The sequence below is a fragment of the Pleurodeles waltl genome, chromosome 7 (assembly GCF_031143425.1).
Source record: "Pleurodeles waltl isolate 20211129_DDA chromosome 7, aPleWal1.hap1.20221129, whole genome shotgun sequence".
NCBI classification, from domain to species: Eukaryota; Metazoa; Chordata; class Amphibia; order Caudata; family Salamandridae; genus Pleurodeles; species Pleurodeles waltl.
Genome location: NC_090446.1, coordinates 1258358806 through 1258376272, shown reverse-complemented (window position 1 = coordinate 1258376272; position 17467 = coordinate 1258358806). Strand labels below are relative to the sequence as shown.

The window sequence follows — 17467 nt, the reverse complement described above, 5'->3', positions numbered from 1 at the left end:
AATAACACGAACAGAGATGCACGCAATTGTGCAAAGCAGAAAGAAGACTGAAAGGGCAGATGTGCACTTTTGTAAAGCTCATTTGACCTGGGCGTGAGCACCTAATCCATTAATAAATGGTAGCCCGCAGTGATTTGCATGGCATCCCATTATATACACGCCGGGTATGTTCCCTGCGGTCATATAGTCCAATGGGCCAATACTCCTGACTGAGAATTGAAAACAGCAAGAAGCTGAATTCAAATTGCAGAGATAGCCACACATATTTGTCAGTCCTACAAACGTAGGGGGTAGACCACCACTGTTCAGTAAACCTATAGCCTACAGATCTCTCAGAGTCATCCTTGTAGTTATAGGGAAGTCGAATTCGGAGCTTTCTAAGAGTTTAATCCCAGAATTGCAGCTACTATTTTTAACTGACATGACTTTAATGCATAGTTTTGACTTGTGATGGAGACAGGTTAAAACCCGTGATAACAATACAAGCTCACTCGTTCTGTAATTAAATGTACATAAATGTATTTCTCATGATGCATTTCTAGGCAGAAGCCACATGCTCCTCTCATTTGATCAAGGGTTCTTTAGCACGCTACAGGATTTCCTGTGCTGTCATCATCAGGCCAAACATAGCGAGGTATATTTTCATATTATCATAATGCTGATTAATGGTTTTTAAAACTTAAAAACCCAGTCCTTCTTTTTGGCCACTGATTGTACCCCGAGACCATTTCCAACACTATGGCAATGCCAATACTGCAAAGCTACGGTCATATTGTAGCTTCTATTTCAGAAAGGTTTGTTTGTGCCAATGTTTTCTATGAAGATGTATTTATTATTGTGGGTAGGGCTCCGTTTGTAGGAAATCCAATAAGCAACCCTAACCACGACGACTCATGCATATAAACAGTCATGAAGCCAGTACATTGCTACCTTAACAGTTAGTCACTTTAGGTTATGTGTCTTCATGTGTGCCATCAGATCCACACAGAACATACAAAGTCTCTATTAAGCAAACATATGATGCTAAGTCAACAACACACACACACCCACAGAAACAAATCCATAAAGATACGTCACAGCCTACTCATCAACGTTATTGATTCAATGAAGTGAGCCTGAGAAGAGGACCTACGATTGATATTAATAAGAACGGAATTTAAAAAATGGCAAAAGTGGTCAGAAAGTGTGTAATTAGGAATTAAGGGCCAGATGTAGCAAACACTTTGCGAGTCGCAAATGGCGAAAATTGCAGTTTGCGAGTCGCAAATGTCGGTTTGCTATGTAGAAATGCATTTTGCGAGTCGGAACCGACTCGCAAAATGCAGTTCCGAGTCGCAAATAGGAAGGGGTGTTCCTTTCCTATTTGCAAGTCACAGTGGTATGCGCGGTCGCAAATGGACTCGCAGTTACCATCCACTTGAAGTGGATGGTAACCCACTCGAAAACGGGAAGGGGTCCCCATGGGACCCCTTCCCCTTTGTGACTGGACCCAAAAATATTTTTTCAGAGGAGGCAGTGGTCCAAGGGACCACTACCTGCCCTGAAAAAATCCGAAACTAAAGGTTTCGTTTTTTTTTTTTTTTAAGTGCAGCTCGTTTTCCTTTAAGGAAAACGGGCTACACTTTGAAAAAAAAAACGGCTTTATTTAAAAGCAGTCACGGACATGGAGGTCTGCTGTTCCCAGCAGGCCTCCATCCCTGTGAGTGCCCTGAGTCGCTATGGGGTCGCAAATTGCGACCCACCTCATCAATATTAATGAGGTGGGTCTTTGCGACCCCATAGCGACTCGCAGAATGTCTGAGAAACCTTTCTGCATCCCAAATTGCAACTTGCAATTTGCGAGTCGCAGGGACTCGCAAATTGCAAGTCGCAATTTGGGAGTTTCCTACATCTGGCCCTTAAATAGGAATCCCAAAATGAGTTAAAAGCAAATTGGGGCTACCTAAATTAAAATGACCTTAATGCTGACAGTATGATAATACAGTTCACTGATGGAAGAATATGCTCTAGGATATATAGACAAAGAGGCTGAAAAAGAAAGAAAAGTTTGCTACTGTTGCACAAACCATTCATGATGTCTCACCTGGTGAGCCGCATCCACTTCTGGAGGCGACATCTCCAGAAGGACAGAAAGTTTAAATGACAGTCCAGAGAAGAAATTCCAATACAGAGTATAGTTTCATGGTAAATCTTATCAAGAGTGGTGCAAGGATCTAAATTTGTCTGAAAGAGAGGAGAGAGAGGGAAGAAATGATGGAAATGTTTTAGTTTCCCAAAAGTAAAGTAAACGACGGAGGCAAGCATATTCCAGCATTAGTGTGGTTCTCAAAAAGGTGCCATGAGACACATCTTACAAGAGGGAGTGAAAATAAATACAGGTTGTTACTATTTACTGAAACCATGATGTAAGCATGTAAACATCTTCAATGGCTAGGGTCAATTCAATATCAAAATTCTAAGGCCTAGATACTAATTCTTTGCACATGGTTTGTAATAATGTTATCAAAGAAACCTGAAGCAAAGTGTTACAATGGGATTTACTAGCCAATGCAAATCAGGATTGGCTGCAGAGGTTCAAAGTATGCAAACCTATGCAATGCACTGCCTTGCATTACACTACATCAACCCATTGGCCTGCATTACCCTTTTTGATACAAATATCTATCTGCAGTCAATCAGGGACAGGAATTTGGAACAAAATCCGATGCCTCCTCCAAGCTGGTGCAACGAGTAGAATACTTTAATTCCTCCTTGTTTTTTCTACTTTGCTTGCGAATTTCATTGTACAGCAGGAAAACAAAGCAGCACATTTGCCAGGGTAGTTATCTGGTGCCTATGTTACCCAAGGGGTGTTAGGCGTGCATGTGCCCGTTATTGCCACTTTTCTTAAACATTTAGGAATCTCACATTACTACAAGGCCAATTAATTGGCAAGAACGTTTTTGTAAAACCTGGACTTTCTGTTTGGTAAGGCCAGCCAGTCAAGGTTTCCTCTTGGAGGCTGGTGTGAGTAAAAAGTATGACTTCTTATTATTTAGATAATATGTTCAGTGACATTTATCAGTTCTGTGACAGTCTCCTTATTCTATGGCTCTCTAGCGTGCTACTCTGTGACTCTTTTATACTCTCCAGGGTCACATTCACAAAGCAATACTGTTACAATGGTAGAAATGTCCCTTTAGCCAAGAGCTGTGCCTTACATAGCATAGCATAATCACCTGGGCAATTTGATACACGATCCAGTGTTGCTGTTGTGTGTTACACGATTCCCATATGGGTCTCAGGTCAGGAGCATACTGTTTGAGACAGAAAAATGCAGCATCAGGGAGCGATACCTGCATTTTGGAGGCAAGTGGAATATGTAGGAGTGGCAGTGAAGGTACATGGACCCCAGTACTTTGGCACCCACTGTAATAGTGAAAATGTTCTTGATCAGTGAAGATGGAGATGCTGCACACAAGGATGTCAGTCGCAGAAGACAGTATGTGTAAAAATAAAGCAGACATGAGGACACAGGACTCACAAGATATTTGTTTGCGGTTCAATATTCCACAAAGTTGGCAGTTGGCAGCTCTAGCTACTAGGGCATACCTCATACCACTTACCCATGTCATGAAAGAAGACAGAGCACAATGAAGATGTGCTGCTGGGCACACAGGCCTTATACTCACATCAGATTGATGAAGGCACACAGAGCAATGGAGATGTGCTTGTGGCAACTTACAATACAAGGCCCTCAGGTTACAGAAGATCATATGGTGCCTAGGGTCTCATAGTAATGTGCCTTGAAAAAAAACACAGCTATTGCACAAACACCCTGAGATCTTTAGCAGGTGAGGAAATGGAGGGAGGGTTGATTACTATTTAACGCCATCAAGCCCCCTACAACCGTAAAGGCTTCATACACCCAAGGAAGCAGTGGATCAGTGGGCCTAATCATGACATCTTACATGGATTTACAAGGGAGTGTCTGTTGGCAGTCATCTATGGGGAATAAAGTTGTGTAGCCCGCTACAATATTCAACTGTCTCCAACATCAGTAGATTTATAGTCTTGTCTCTGGGGCGGGAGCCATCCATATCAAAAGGAGTATCCCTCTGGGGTATACCCCTCCCACTCAACAAGATCTGGCACTGTTAGTGAGCTACAAACAAAAACATTGAAGAGCACATGTCTGAAAACTAGTGACACAGATCCCTTGTGCAAGAAAACACTGTCAGAATGATTATAGGAGGACATTGTCACAATGCCACAGAGCCAGAACAGTTGCGCAATGTGGAATTCCTATCTAAGAGGAAAGCCCCTGAAGAGCACAGGACTTAAACTGTCTGATATTTTAATTATACCAAGATGGACCCACACAGCGCTGGTCAGATTACACATCCATTAGGCTAAAGAGAGGGGTTTGCTTTAATTCTAATGCATAAATGAAGACAAGCAAGGATAGTCAGAAAGAAAGATGTGGAGTACAATGACTAATATAAAATCTTAACATGCAAATAAATGCATAAGTAAAAAAACAGATCCAGAAAATAAAGGGGGATTTTTAAATAAGATAAGCAAGATGTTTTTTTGAATGATTCTAAATTAAAGGGGTTACTGCTGCAATACAACTCAGAAAGACTTTCCAGCTTCATCATATGAAGAAAATAAGAAATAGACTCTAACTTCTGGAAGGGCTGCATTTGCTCATTTTCGTTTACCTAGTACATATTCCACACAAGTAAGCAATGTAGATTGATTACCATGAGAAACAGCAACAGTTTTGATGATGTGCTATTGTCATCAAATTAAAAAAATGCTATAATCTTTTCCTGAGGCATGTGAAATCCTTTTTTGGTTTCTAAGTACTATAATAATTGAGACGGAACAAGCTTTAAGAAACATGGGCATGATCCACTGTAATTTGGCTCAAGTTCGACTACATGACCTCCTAGCAAATACTGTCAAATTAGCAATAATGTGTATTTCATCATTGATTTTCAATATCCCAAATTTAACAGACGTATTAGAAAATAATAGTAAATATTCAATCAAAATACATCAACAGAACAACAATACTTGACTAATACCAAATGTGTGTGCTGTTATGTATACTTTCTTTTTTATCAGAAGAAAATTTACCAGGAATGGTGCACTGGTCCATGCAAAAGTTGACAGGGCACTTAGATAGGCAGCCTTTTTGAGAACATGTAGTTCATTCTTCCGTATTTCCAAGACTTGCTGCTCAAAAGATGGCTCCCAAGCATAAAGTTTAAGGACTTTAATTCCGTTCAAGATTTCATTCATGAGTTTTATACGCGAGTCCTTATACTTCATTTGCTCAACCTGAGTAAACAAATTAACAAGATATTAATATTGATCTTTTTAAAAAAGCTTCATCATAGGTACCATATGGTTGCTGAGCATAACAATAAACATTACAATGTTCACCTAGCTTGTTGAAAAAAATCTACATATCATTCCTTATGTGAATCGAGCATAAAAAGAAAGGCCTGCCCTACTTTTCTATGTGCGTAGTTCTTTGTACCCACAGCGAATGCTTCAAAGTCATGAAGTTACCATTAAATCATTTGTTTGTAAATACTGAAAAAGAGTAAACTCACACAAAAGTGTAAGTTTACCTTTGTGCACCCGGACCCCAGTGTTTATGACATTTCCAATACTCATTCAGTAAGCCAGCACTCAGTCAACTATTGAACTGCAATTGAATAAGAGGAACTGTGTATAAACTTGAATATGCACAGCCCTTGGTGTCGTATTGCTGTGTTAACAAAAATTGCAAGTTTACATAAATCAAGAAAGAAAGCAACTGCTGATGCAAAAGGTGGAAAAACTTACTGTATAAAAAAGTTAATAAGCAAAATGACATAAAATTGTTAACATATGATCGATACACTAATATATGCATTTCTAAATTTTGAAACAAAAAGCACCAAAGAAACACAGGATCAATATTCAAATTAGATCAGGACCTAGACACAATTGTAACGTAACCTTGATGGAGGGGGCTCAGAAAGCCTTGCACGTCACTCTAATCAAACATTATATGTGAAAGTCAACTCCTCCAATAGCCTAAAAGCAATCACACAGTCCCACTTTTTGGATGTGCTCGGAAACTCATGTAAGATTCTCCTAAACCCCTAATGCTTCTAGAAACGTTCCAATGTGTCAGGTGTCTCTGTAGCCAGAGCTCAAATAGTATCCAATAAAGACTGCTCCAAACTGAGGCAATGAGCCTTTCCCTCCTTTAGATTGTGTTCAAGTGAAGAGCAGGGGGAACCTCAAAGTTCTTCACAGGCAATCCAGGCAGGATTCAGGGTGCTTCTGATGATTGTTTTACTAGGTGTGTAAATGGTGTGCGCCAATCAGTGACTAGAGACATTCCACTGGCCAATCTCTCAAATTTTCTTAGTATTAGAGATTTCACTTTAACAGTACCCCCTCGTACGACTATACACTGACCCAGATGTCTTTCTCAAAAATAGCAAAAGCCAGGGTCTCCCCTGAGGAGCTTCTAGCCCTCTTTCAGGCCCAGCCCTAAGGATATGAGGAAGCCGTTCTTGCTCCCGCTCCCCTTCTTGATCTTTTAACAAATGTATTCTCTTCTGAATGTCCAAGATGCCTTCCCTGAAGAAAAGCCTTTGTCAGTTAAGCTTCCTTCTGGCCCCATCATTTCTGAAGCCAAGACTTAGCTTTTGCCGCTTGTCATACCATCTGTCCCTGCCAAATGCTACATTGCGTAAAAGTGTTTCATAACTGTTTCTCTCATTTAAAGAATTAAAGAAGTGTTTTCTACAATGTAGATGTCTTTTTTTTTCTGGCATGGGTCTGCGGCACTCTAGGCCACAATGGTGTGTGTAGAGTCATTCTTTTCCAGTCATAGATATAGGTAGATGGACACAACATCCTACAAGCGCCTATTAACTTCCACGCTACTACTGAACTACATGCACCAGCTTTCCATCACCTTACTGGATAATACACAGCAAATTTAATAAGCAAGACTACCCTGTTTACACTTTCATTCACACTCTGCCTTCTCCTCTAACATAGGTGTGGGCATTAGCTGATATGTACTGGGTGCATATGGAAAATTAACATTATACAGAGAACGTAGAGAATATACTAGGCATTTAAGGGTCATATGCGGTATATAATCACTGATTGCTGTAACCAGGAATGTGATGATTTTAATTAGCGACATTGGAAAAAGGAGTAATGGGTGTAGATAACACACCTGGCATTGCCAACAGAATAAGGAGTACTTGGACGTGCTTGGTATATGGTTGATGCCTAAAGATATAATACTGTTAGAAAACATTTGGGAAATAATTTTAACTATACAAGGTACAATCAATACTGGGAAACGTAAAGTGTGGGTGCATTACAAAGTAATGCATTCTTGGCATAGATACTCCATTTATGCTCCTGATCATCGCATGAATACTTAAGATCAACTTTGTCCATTATTTTAACCTACCTGAAGAGCCCTGGTTTTCATGGCAATAACACCATTAAGAGGAATGAGTAAAACCATTACAGCAACACCAGCCAGGACTGAAGCATCTAAAGTCTAGACAAAAAATGTTTACAACTTGTTAGGAGTTAGTAGATTTACATGTATATATTAAGTTAAACTGGAAAACAAATGTGGCTCATATAGTCATAAATAGGTTTTATAGCATGAATTCCAAAGATGCATATCACAAAGACTTCTTGAAGTCCGACTGACAATAGAACTTGGAAACGCTGGGCACAGGGGAGCTCTTGCAGTACTTGTGCCATTCTTTATTTACAAATTAAAGTTTTTATACTACATTTATGTATTAGTGATTGGACAGTTTGTTGAACTATACAGTTTTTAAAGTCAAATACGAAGAAGAGCTAGATGACTTCAGTCCAACACCAGTCAGATCGTGTACTGACGTTTCTAGACCAGTGGTTCCCAATCTGTGGTCCGAGGACCCCTGGGGGTCTGCGAAGCCTCCTCAGGGGATCCGCGACTGCTTAGAAAATTAAATTATATTAACAGATTAGGTCCCCAGCTTTTAGTAATGACTCAGTGGTGGGTCCCTGGATTCCAATAATATTCAGTGGGGGTCCCCAGGTTCCAGTAGTGATAAAGAGGGGGTCCACAGACGTCAAAAGGTTGGGAACCACTGTTCTAGATAATATAGATTGCCCTGGTGTGGGTACAATTCTGTACTGACATTTGGGCGGACTGATGCACTAGGCAGAACATTCCAAGAATTTTTTTTTGCCCAGTAAATAAAACGTCAATTAAGAGTTTACTAGCACCTGTGCCATTAATGTAATCCATAATTGTGCATCAATGTCTATTCAACCCATGTAATCCGGACAGAGGTCTACATTACCACAAAATCTTCAACATCAACCTAGTTGTGCCATGCCCATAGTGAGCCACATATACAGTTGAGTATGAGGCCCAAAAAATCATTTTTTAAATAAACAAAACTAGTAAAGTCAAGAGAAATGTGGGCAAGGTGCACAAAGCTGTAGAAAGTGAAAATTCCATGTAAAAAGGCTTAGATAATAAATGGAAAAATGGCTTGAGAAATCCACCCGAGATGTATCGCTGTAAATGGTGCAAAGGAGGGAACACTACTCCCCTCCACAAACCTTCATACCATAATCAGAAATAATGTTCAGTTGATGTTGGCTAGTCAAGATGGTTGCAGAGTATTTCGGATACTTACTTGTACTTGTTAATAATCGAATGCAAAGTTTGACCCTGAATTGAATGTATGAGGACTGCAGTACCCTTGATAGTAGAGACACTGTGGCCCAAAATGCTATTTGATGAATCTACACATAAGGGGAAGTTGCCAAGATTTAAGGGAATGAGGATGGAATATCCAACAAACGATATTCAACCACTACTTTCCAAGCAGGACCTTATTTTAGTTGGTGCTGTAATGCGGAACAGTGGAGGACTACGATGGTAGAAGCTAGCCAGAAATTGAAAAAGTAACTGTCACCCACAATAGGGTCGGGAAGGTTAAGGTCAAGGAGGCGTGGTTGTTGAATACAATAGCTAAACTCCCTCTTCTGCTTTTGGAGCAGTCCTGTTGAATGACAAGGGAGCTTGAGGTTAGTATATATGTGAAACTGTGCTCCAGGTTTACAAGAACCAACATTTGAAGGAGGTACAAACTGGAAGTCTCAGTGAAATTAGCCAGCTCAATTAAAAAAAGTGAGGAGGGTCACAGTTTGGTGGAGCAGGAGCACTGTTACCACAGAAAACTCCTGATCCTCCTGCACTGTTTACTGTTATGTATGAGCCACTGGGCTTTTTGGGCACGATGGCTGTCATCCTGTCCTCTTAAATCAGAGCAGCTCTCCCCTACTTCCTATACCTCTCCTAGGAATGCCATGAAAATCATAGTAGTCAGGGTAGGGAAAATGCACAATGTCCCTGAACACAAGTAGAAAAGGCCTCGCACGGCAGAGTCACTGTTTTTGCTTTCAAGAAAAAAGCTCCTGCTTTGTCAGTTTTTTTTTCTTACAGACAAAGATTGTTGCTTAGAGAGCACAACATACACAGTGCTTGATTGGCACAGTCAAATAACCTCAAAGGAGGCACTGCACAAGTGGCTCCACTGAACATGCAGAGAACCCCAAATTGCCTGGTAGTAACCTTTAAATTTGGTGGGTGGATGTTCACCAGGGGTAGCAAAAATCAAAGCTTCTGGTAACCCAGCTCGCTGGCTGGCTGCCAAGAAGGTCTAAATGACTGCTTAGTGTTTAGTGTGGTGCAACTGTACGAAGGTGGAAAAGGGTGGAGCAGCTAGGTAATGGAGGCCTGGACACAGCGGCGGCAGCCACATAAAGTAAGGGGAGTGCCCAGGGGGGTGGTGGGGGGGGGGGGGGGGTCAGCATGAAAGCAGCACCAGGATTGGTCTGAGCGGCAGTGACTGCCGCTCAGACACAACTCTGGTGTCTGTGCAGTTCCTCCAGCCCGGCTGGAGAAACCTAAGTGCATAAGTGTGTTTCGTAGGCCTCAGATGGACGGCCAAACACACATGTGCACTTAGGTGCACTCTCACCTTATTCATCCTCCTACCTCTCACGGCCCAGCCCCGCGCCCCTCCCTGCACTGCTGGTTGTGCCAGAAACAGACAAAATGATCTATTGTTTTAATTGTCTGCTTCTGGCACAGCCATAGCGAAGGAGCCGTCCCTGCTCGGACAGCACAAGGGTAAAGAAGGCATGCTTGTATAAAATGAGAAAAGGCTGGAAAGAGTGGTACCAGGAGAACAAAGTGGAATAGCTACTTTGGGTTTGGAATTTAACTACTATGGGCAGCTTGGTGTGCAATGGCTATGTGGTAATTCAGGGTGGGGTGAAGATGCGGGTAGGTGCAAGGGCCTGGCTTCTATGTGTGCCAATTAAGTTAACCAAGTCTGGAAATAAGGTGGCTGCCAGAAGGGCCTGAAGGTACTGGTCTGATTGTACTGATATGCTGATCGGAGAAACCAGACTCAGACTACATAGAAAACTGGGCAGGTGTTGGAGAAAGCATTTCTTAGATCAACCAAATGTGTAGGCTAGTGGATCGAAAATCTTGTCTCACACTGAAGAAAGCTAATCCCACTCTAGTATATCTAACTGCTTTAATTCCACATGTGGTTTTAGATTGAGATTCAGAAAAGGTGGATAAACAGGTCCAGCCTTATGCCAACATTCGCACAATGGTCACAGCTTCGACCATAGTGTGTTGAATAAAGCCACGATAATCTCTACCTCATTCACTACATTGCAGCTCACCTACAGGTATACATGGCCAGCTTACATCCTCATTGTGTAACCAGCATTAGCTGTAAGTTAGGAAGAAGATATGTGTCCAGCCAATGATTGCTTCATTTACGTCACTAGCTGGAACTGTTTCTATTTCAATAGCACCCAAGTTCAAAAACTAAGGGCCTGATTTAAGGAAAGTGGTGCTGCACAAGGCGATATAGCACTTTAATTGTGCCCTTTAATGCCCCCCTACCACCACCAAGTGTGCGCCGTATTTAAACTACAGCGCACCATGGAGCAGGGTAGGAGGCAATAGCGTAATTATTTTTGAGGCTATTGATGTTTGAAACTTTTGGCACTACTCCTGAAAAGTACATTGGGGTCTATTGTATTTAATTGCATGCCCTCTTTTAACATCTGCTCTGAGCAGGCATTAAAAGTCTCGAAAATAATGGCACAAGGAAATCTCTTAGATTTCCTTGGGCCATGTTGTCGGCCCCCGTAATAGGGGAATGCCCCCTTTCCATATATTATGCCTGCCACAGGCATAAGGTAGCGCAAAGTGTTACAAAGTGGCACACACCATGCATTGTGCCACTTTGTAAATATGGCACAGTGTTTTTGGCCATCTAATGCCATATTAGTGTCAAACAAATTATGCAAATTCCTCTCAACCTTCCAGTACCACTCCCAAAAACTGCTCTTTTGTGCTCGACATAATGATGGCTGAAAAGGGCAATAAAACATTTTCTGGGATGGGAGAAGGGTAAAATGTGTAACTTAGTTAAATCTAGAAATCAATCCAAAAGAATATAAAATCCTGGCTTTTTAACCAACAGTGGTGAGGTTGGTGTTCTGTTGTCAGGTGCCTTCTTACAGACTTGAAGCTTTGGCGTACAAGCACTTTATAAATAAAGTCTAACAAATAACATGACATAAACATTAATTACTTTTCCAGACTGATTCAATGAGGAGTTTTAATAGTATGGGCTAAAAAGTTATCAGTCATAGCGTGTATAAGGACTTTTACAAAAAATGAGGTATATAGTTCTAAATGCTACTTTGACAATATCAGAAAAAACAGTGAAACAATTTTAAAAACATCGTACTGACCTCCCACAGAAAGTATAAGGCTAAGAAGATCTGGAGTGGAGCTGACCACAGCATATTTAGGAATGTAGTTAAGTCCATGATCCTCTGGGCATCGACTGACATTAGGTTGACCACTTCACCCACTGTAGATGAACGTTTCGCTGAGTTTGTGATCACCAGTGCCTGCAAGGTGAAAAAACTAATTGGTTTAAATGCATGTTAAACGTTATATTTCACTATCACATAAACTTCCACCACACGTACATTAATTCGAGATGTCCCATGAAAAAGTGAATATTGAAAAATAATCATAACAAAATAAAATTCCAATAACTGTTCATTCTGAAAAAATATACATCTGGACTCAAATGGATATTGACTCGACTGAACACAGAACTAGGGGACTATTGTAGCGAATATGGCAGCCTAAACCAGAATCGATGTCATCAGGTTCCAATTACAAAGCATCCCTTTCCTGCCTTCTGCTGTTTACATTTTAATCTCTAAAGGTTATTCCTGATGAAACCACGAGATGGCAGGACAACATAATGAATATTAATCTTTGACAATCCAATACTGCCGCGACTAGAACGAAAACTGCGTACTGGGCCAAAGAGATGTTCCAATGTTTATAGCAGAGAATCAACGATACATCGTGGTAATACCAGGTAGGTCTCAGTGCAAACATACTAATTAAAACAAGCACTGTTAGTAGGTCTGGCTTATGAATGAATGAATATGGCTTGTGTGCCATTGATGGGTTTAAGCACACAATATGTCACGCCATACCTGCACTATGCCTTTTCATTCATGAACCCAATCATCAATCCACTGACTCATTACTGTATTCCCCCTCTGACACATTCGGAATAAAACTCACACAAACTCAACAACAAACGACGAATGTGCTCAAAGTGAAGGCACAATGAACAGTGAAGGATGGCGGACCAACACAAATTAAGTGAAACAAATATAAAAAAAAAAATATATACAATATGTGCAGAGAGAGGATGCAACCCATAGACCGAAATGTGTAAGCACAATGAGCAACGAGCTTGTAAGAAGGTAAGAAAGGTGGAGCACTCTGTGTTTATAATGTGCAACACTGCATGAATTCTGGGTTGCCCCAGTGCTAATTGGCGCTTCGACCCGTAACAGAATGAATGGTCTGGGCTCTTCATCAGGACAAAAGTTAACAGTTGTCACCCACAACATGAAATGTACATGAAAATCAGTCTCCATACAAAATTAGGAAGTTAATTGTGTTTTTTCCAGCCAGATAGGGGATTCCATCCTAGGCCTGGTATTTGTTTTTCCACAAAAATAGCTTGATTTTCAGAGTTGTGTCTTTTGCAAAGTTTAGTATTTCTCCAAAATACAGACTCGCCAAGCTGGTGTGCTCCATCTTGGAAAATCATGATAATAAGAGAGATCCATGAGGTTTTGCAAGTTTTGGGTCACCGTCTTAATGAGATATACCAGACAGGCTTGTAATCGACAACAATATTAATATAGCCCAACAAACTGGAATATATTTTATTTACAAACGCTAGACATCAGAACTGGGTACTAAAATACTAACAACTGCTTATCATGCAGTTCTTCTCAGCAGGACAAAATTCATTTTATTGTTTCTACATACATTAGGACACATTATTTATTACATTTGGTATCTTTTCTTTAAACGAATAGGAGATTATCAATCTTCCCCTAAATGTAGCAAATAAATTAATGCTGAGCATCTTCTAAGGTCTTAATTCTTCACTTGGTGATATTTGTAGAGCGTGTTAAGTTTTTTCGTCTATCCTAGAGGTATACAATGTGAGTTTTAATATTTTTTTTGCACTTGACTTGGTGCACACACTGTTCATCACATATTATACTTATTCAAACAATGATGCAATTTGTGATTTCATTTAAGATGTTATAAATGATTTTATGAATGTTTGCCATTAAAGAGGACATTATGTCAAAAATGTGAGCTTTACTTCAATTCGCGGGAATTTGCAGGAATTATCTCCTCTTCTATTTCCCCTCCACATCCCTTTGGCGCTCGTGGAGTGTCTCACTTGCTGCCATGTTTTCCATAATTATATTCAGGGCATGGGCTTCAGGGCCCCACATTAGGTAAAGGCCAACACAACAATAATCAACATTTGCAAGTTCATCAGTTCAGCTATAATGGTCAGGCCTACAGATCCTCTATGGGTCCTCAAAAACACTTGTCTAAGGAAAGAATGTACCCAATTCTCTTAGGTTCTACTTATTGCCTTGGTCAAAAGAACAGTGAAGAAGTCTACACATTATTTGACCTAATTTGACCCCTATTTTGTGGCTTTTTTTGTAAAACCTAAAAGATTTTCAACTGACTATAAAAGGAAAAGGAGTTCCACCATTCACTTCATGTGCACCAAGAACAAAAGTTATTAAAGGTTTAGACAGACAGACACAGACATACAGGCCGATAGATAGATAGATAGATAGATAGATAGATAGATAGATAGATAGATAGATAGATAGATAGATAGATAGATAGATAGATCATTGTCAACAAATGCCCAGCAATCCCAGCACTATCTAAATGTTTACCGGGCTTACCTTTCGATAAATAATGCCAGTAATAGCTGTCCTCAGTCTCATCCCAGTAACAAGAGCATAGTGGAATTGTAGATGAAGGATCAAAGACTGGAGTACAGCACTCAGAAACATCAGAGTTGCAATCAAAAAACCCCACCATGACGGGGCATTTTCATTTTTAATGAATCCAATAAGTACGCTGCATTAACAAACAGAAACATGAAAGAAAATGAAGTTATTCTTTAAATCAGTGTAATGGTTTGTCACTGCAATGGAATGGTTTATTCGTATCATACACATTACACATCACCCAATACAGCAAAATGCATTCGCCTTCAGTGAAGATAAAACTTTAATCTTTGGAGAATGGAACGTTTTCACCCCATTCCTTGACTTAAATGTACTGCTCAGTACATTAGCCCATATCTATGTGGGACAAATCAAAAGGCAATGATTCCTAGAGATGGTAAGTAGGACAGTGGTGCGTGCACAGCACTTCATGAAACTGTATTTGCAGATCATGGTATTAAGACAGTTGATAAATGCACCCTAATTTACATATTCCATCTATGATGATAATGCATGAAACCTTGATGGAACTATAAAGGAAAGGCACTTTGTTAAAAAAAAGGAATCTGAACCAAAATAAAAAATAAACTCGGGATTTGGAGTCTCAAAGTTAACGTTTGATTAATGAAGCCTTTGTATGGAGTGTAAATTCTTTATCTCTTGTGTAGGATAGTGAAGTGTTTACTTGTTAGACATCCACTTCAGGAGATTAAGCTTGTCACACCACACAAAGAAAGGAGTTGGCATCTATAAAATTCTTTACAATCAGAATAAATATGTTGTCTCAGCCAGAGTAACACAAGCATTGAAAAACCCAAGAGATCCTGCCTTTTGGCTTTGCCAGTGCTTTGCACCAAGTATGTCACGCCCTGCTAAAGAAAGAGTTGATCCAAAGTATATTGTAGGTATTGACTTTGTACGCAAAAGACCTTTTGACAGTAGACAGCAAAATCTTTCTGTAGGAGGGACGTCTGCACGACCTAAAATGAAGTAAGTTACTTTCTTGTAAGAATATTTTTTCTGACATTGAATTCAGATTCATATGTCACATCGGATGAGAACAACAGTGTAAAAATGGAAACTTAACACCTGAACACAGAGATAAAAACAAGGTAATCAATAGGGAGCTATAGAAGAGCAAGCAACAGAGGTATTCTCATGTTTCCCCAAATTAGTCATGAGAAGCACTGCATTAATGTTTTGTACTAAATGTAGGAGGTGCTTTGTGTCACTAGGTTTGAGAGCACAAAAATCTGAAGAGACAAAGTTTGCCTACTTATGCCATGGCAAAAAACAGAGGGCAGTTGAGGACTTATAAGCAGAGGAGGCTGAGGTTGGGCTCAAGGTCCAGCTTTGTAAATGTGCATTCTGAAGATGAACATGGAAATTGTGCTGGAAGTAGACAAGCCTCAAGGACACCACCTTAGAGACACCCTACCTGTTCAGGACAGGAGCTGAATGGCCATTAATTCATCCTATCCAGTGGTAAAGACGCTTCCTTATCAGTATTTCGAACTGTATTCTTGGCTGTACTCTATATGGGCTAGATCATGAGAAGACAAAACATCTAAAAGGGCTGCAGAATGTGGATTTGAAGGGTAAATTGAGTGAGCATCCTAGCTAAGGATTTAGTACAATTATCAGAGTAACCCAGAAGGTGGTATAAACTAGCTCCTGAAAAAAACAAGTGGAGATTCATTTTTAACATGAATATCTACTCTTGTGTATCCAATAAGTTAATATGGTTTAGCACTGTGCAGACAAGATGAGAGCAGTGCATAAATACTATCCTACCATCTGTGTGGAGTTTGCAGTCTTAGTAAAATAAGGAACAACCCTCAGGGACCTCATTTGCAATGTCTTGAGGATTCCCTAGCCCATAGTTCCATGTGGAACAAAATATCAGGTTGCTTGTTGACCTGAAATCTGGTCAATGGGAAGCAAACTAACATTTAAGTGATAGAAGGCTACCCCTCTTAGGTGAAAGTTCACCATATGACTCCTATAGTGGATTATCTGTCTTGAGGTCAAAAGTGTGTCTACATGACAGACAGGAAGCAGGTCCTAGAAACAAGTAAGATTTGCACACTGATTTGGACACTGAAATGCACTTACTATGTGAACGTGATCATGAGAGCAATTTATCATTCTGGATGGTCGTCCTGAGGTGAGATAACGAGAGGCCTTGGAGCTAGGCGTGGTCCGGGTTTGGACAAGTGCAGGCAGGTTTGCCTTTGGCACTGGAATCTGGAAAACGAGTGGATCACGCTTGAGGAGCAGTAATGGCGGGACAGAATATATATATATATTTTTTTTAAGTGGGTTTGGTAAAATAAGAAGACTGCTGGATCTTAAATAAATATTGCCAATACGGCTGTCTTTCAAAAGTCAATACTATGTTTGTCTTGATCAGGAAACCTGGGCGACTGATAGGGTTTTTATTAATGGGTTTGTAAGTTACTTTGTGGAAGCAGTACCACCAAAGAAATCAGGGCGGGCAATTGGTGGGTTGTTGGTCCTAGTTACATGCGATATTGTATGATCACACAAGCTAATGACCATTGATTGTCCTGATTTAAAGGATCTCCAACTTTAGTTCCCAAAGAGTGATTGTAGCTGGTGACTTTAATGTCACATTCAAGCCTTTCCTATCCATTAATTTAGTAACTGAGCAGGACGATGAATAATGGGCATTCCTGGTCTTACTGGTGCATCACCACGCCATTTTTCTAAAGTTGACATGCAGGTTGCATCTATAGTAGTTGGTCACAGCTTGAGGGCATGCAATTAGAGAACCCGCTCGGATCTGAACAAAGCTGCCACGTTTAAGAAGGCTAGCCGATTTAGCATTATTGATTCCTTTTTGTTGGGTGTAATCCTTTGCCCACAGCTTTAAGACATGAAGATCATCTTTTGTGGTGATAGCGACCATAATTCTCTTATCATAACATGCGTTGGGGATGAT

The 17467-nt window shown here is 40.3% G+C and overlaps 1 protein-coding gene across 1 annotated transcript in view; it reads right to left on the bottom strand.

Annotated features, from left to right (window-relative positions):
* ABCC3 (ATP binding cassette subfamily C member 3) overlaps positions 1–17467 on the bottom strand; it is a 691699-nt gene that overhangs the window by 329454 nt on the left and 344778 nt on the right. The window contains exons 9-12 of the mRNA XM_069200423.1: positions 14455–14632; positions 11878–12039; positions 7484–7576; positions 5125–5328 (exon numbers count right to left, since the gene is read on the bottom strand). Of these exons, the coding sequence (XP_069056524.1) occupies positions 5125–5328; positions 7484–7576; positions 11878–12039; positions 14455–14632 (637 nt within the window). The remainder of the gene's footprint in view (positions 1–5124; positions 5329–7483; positions 7577–11877; positions 12040–14454; positions 14633–17467) is intronic.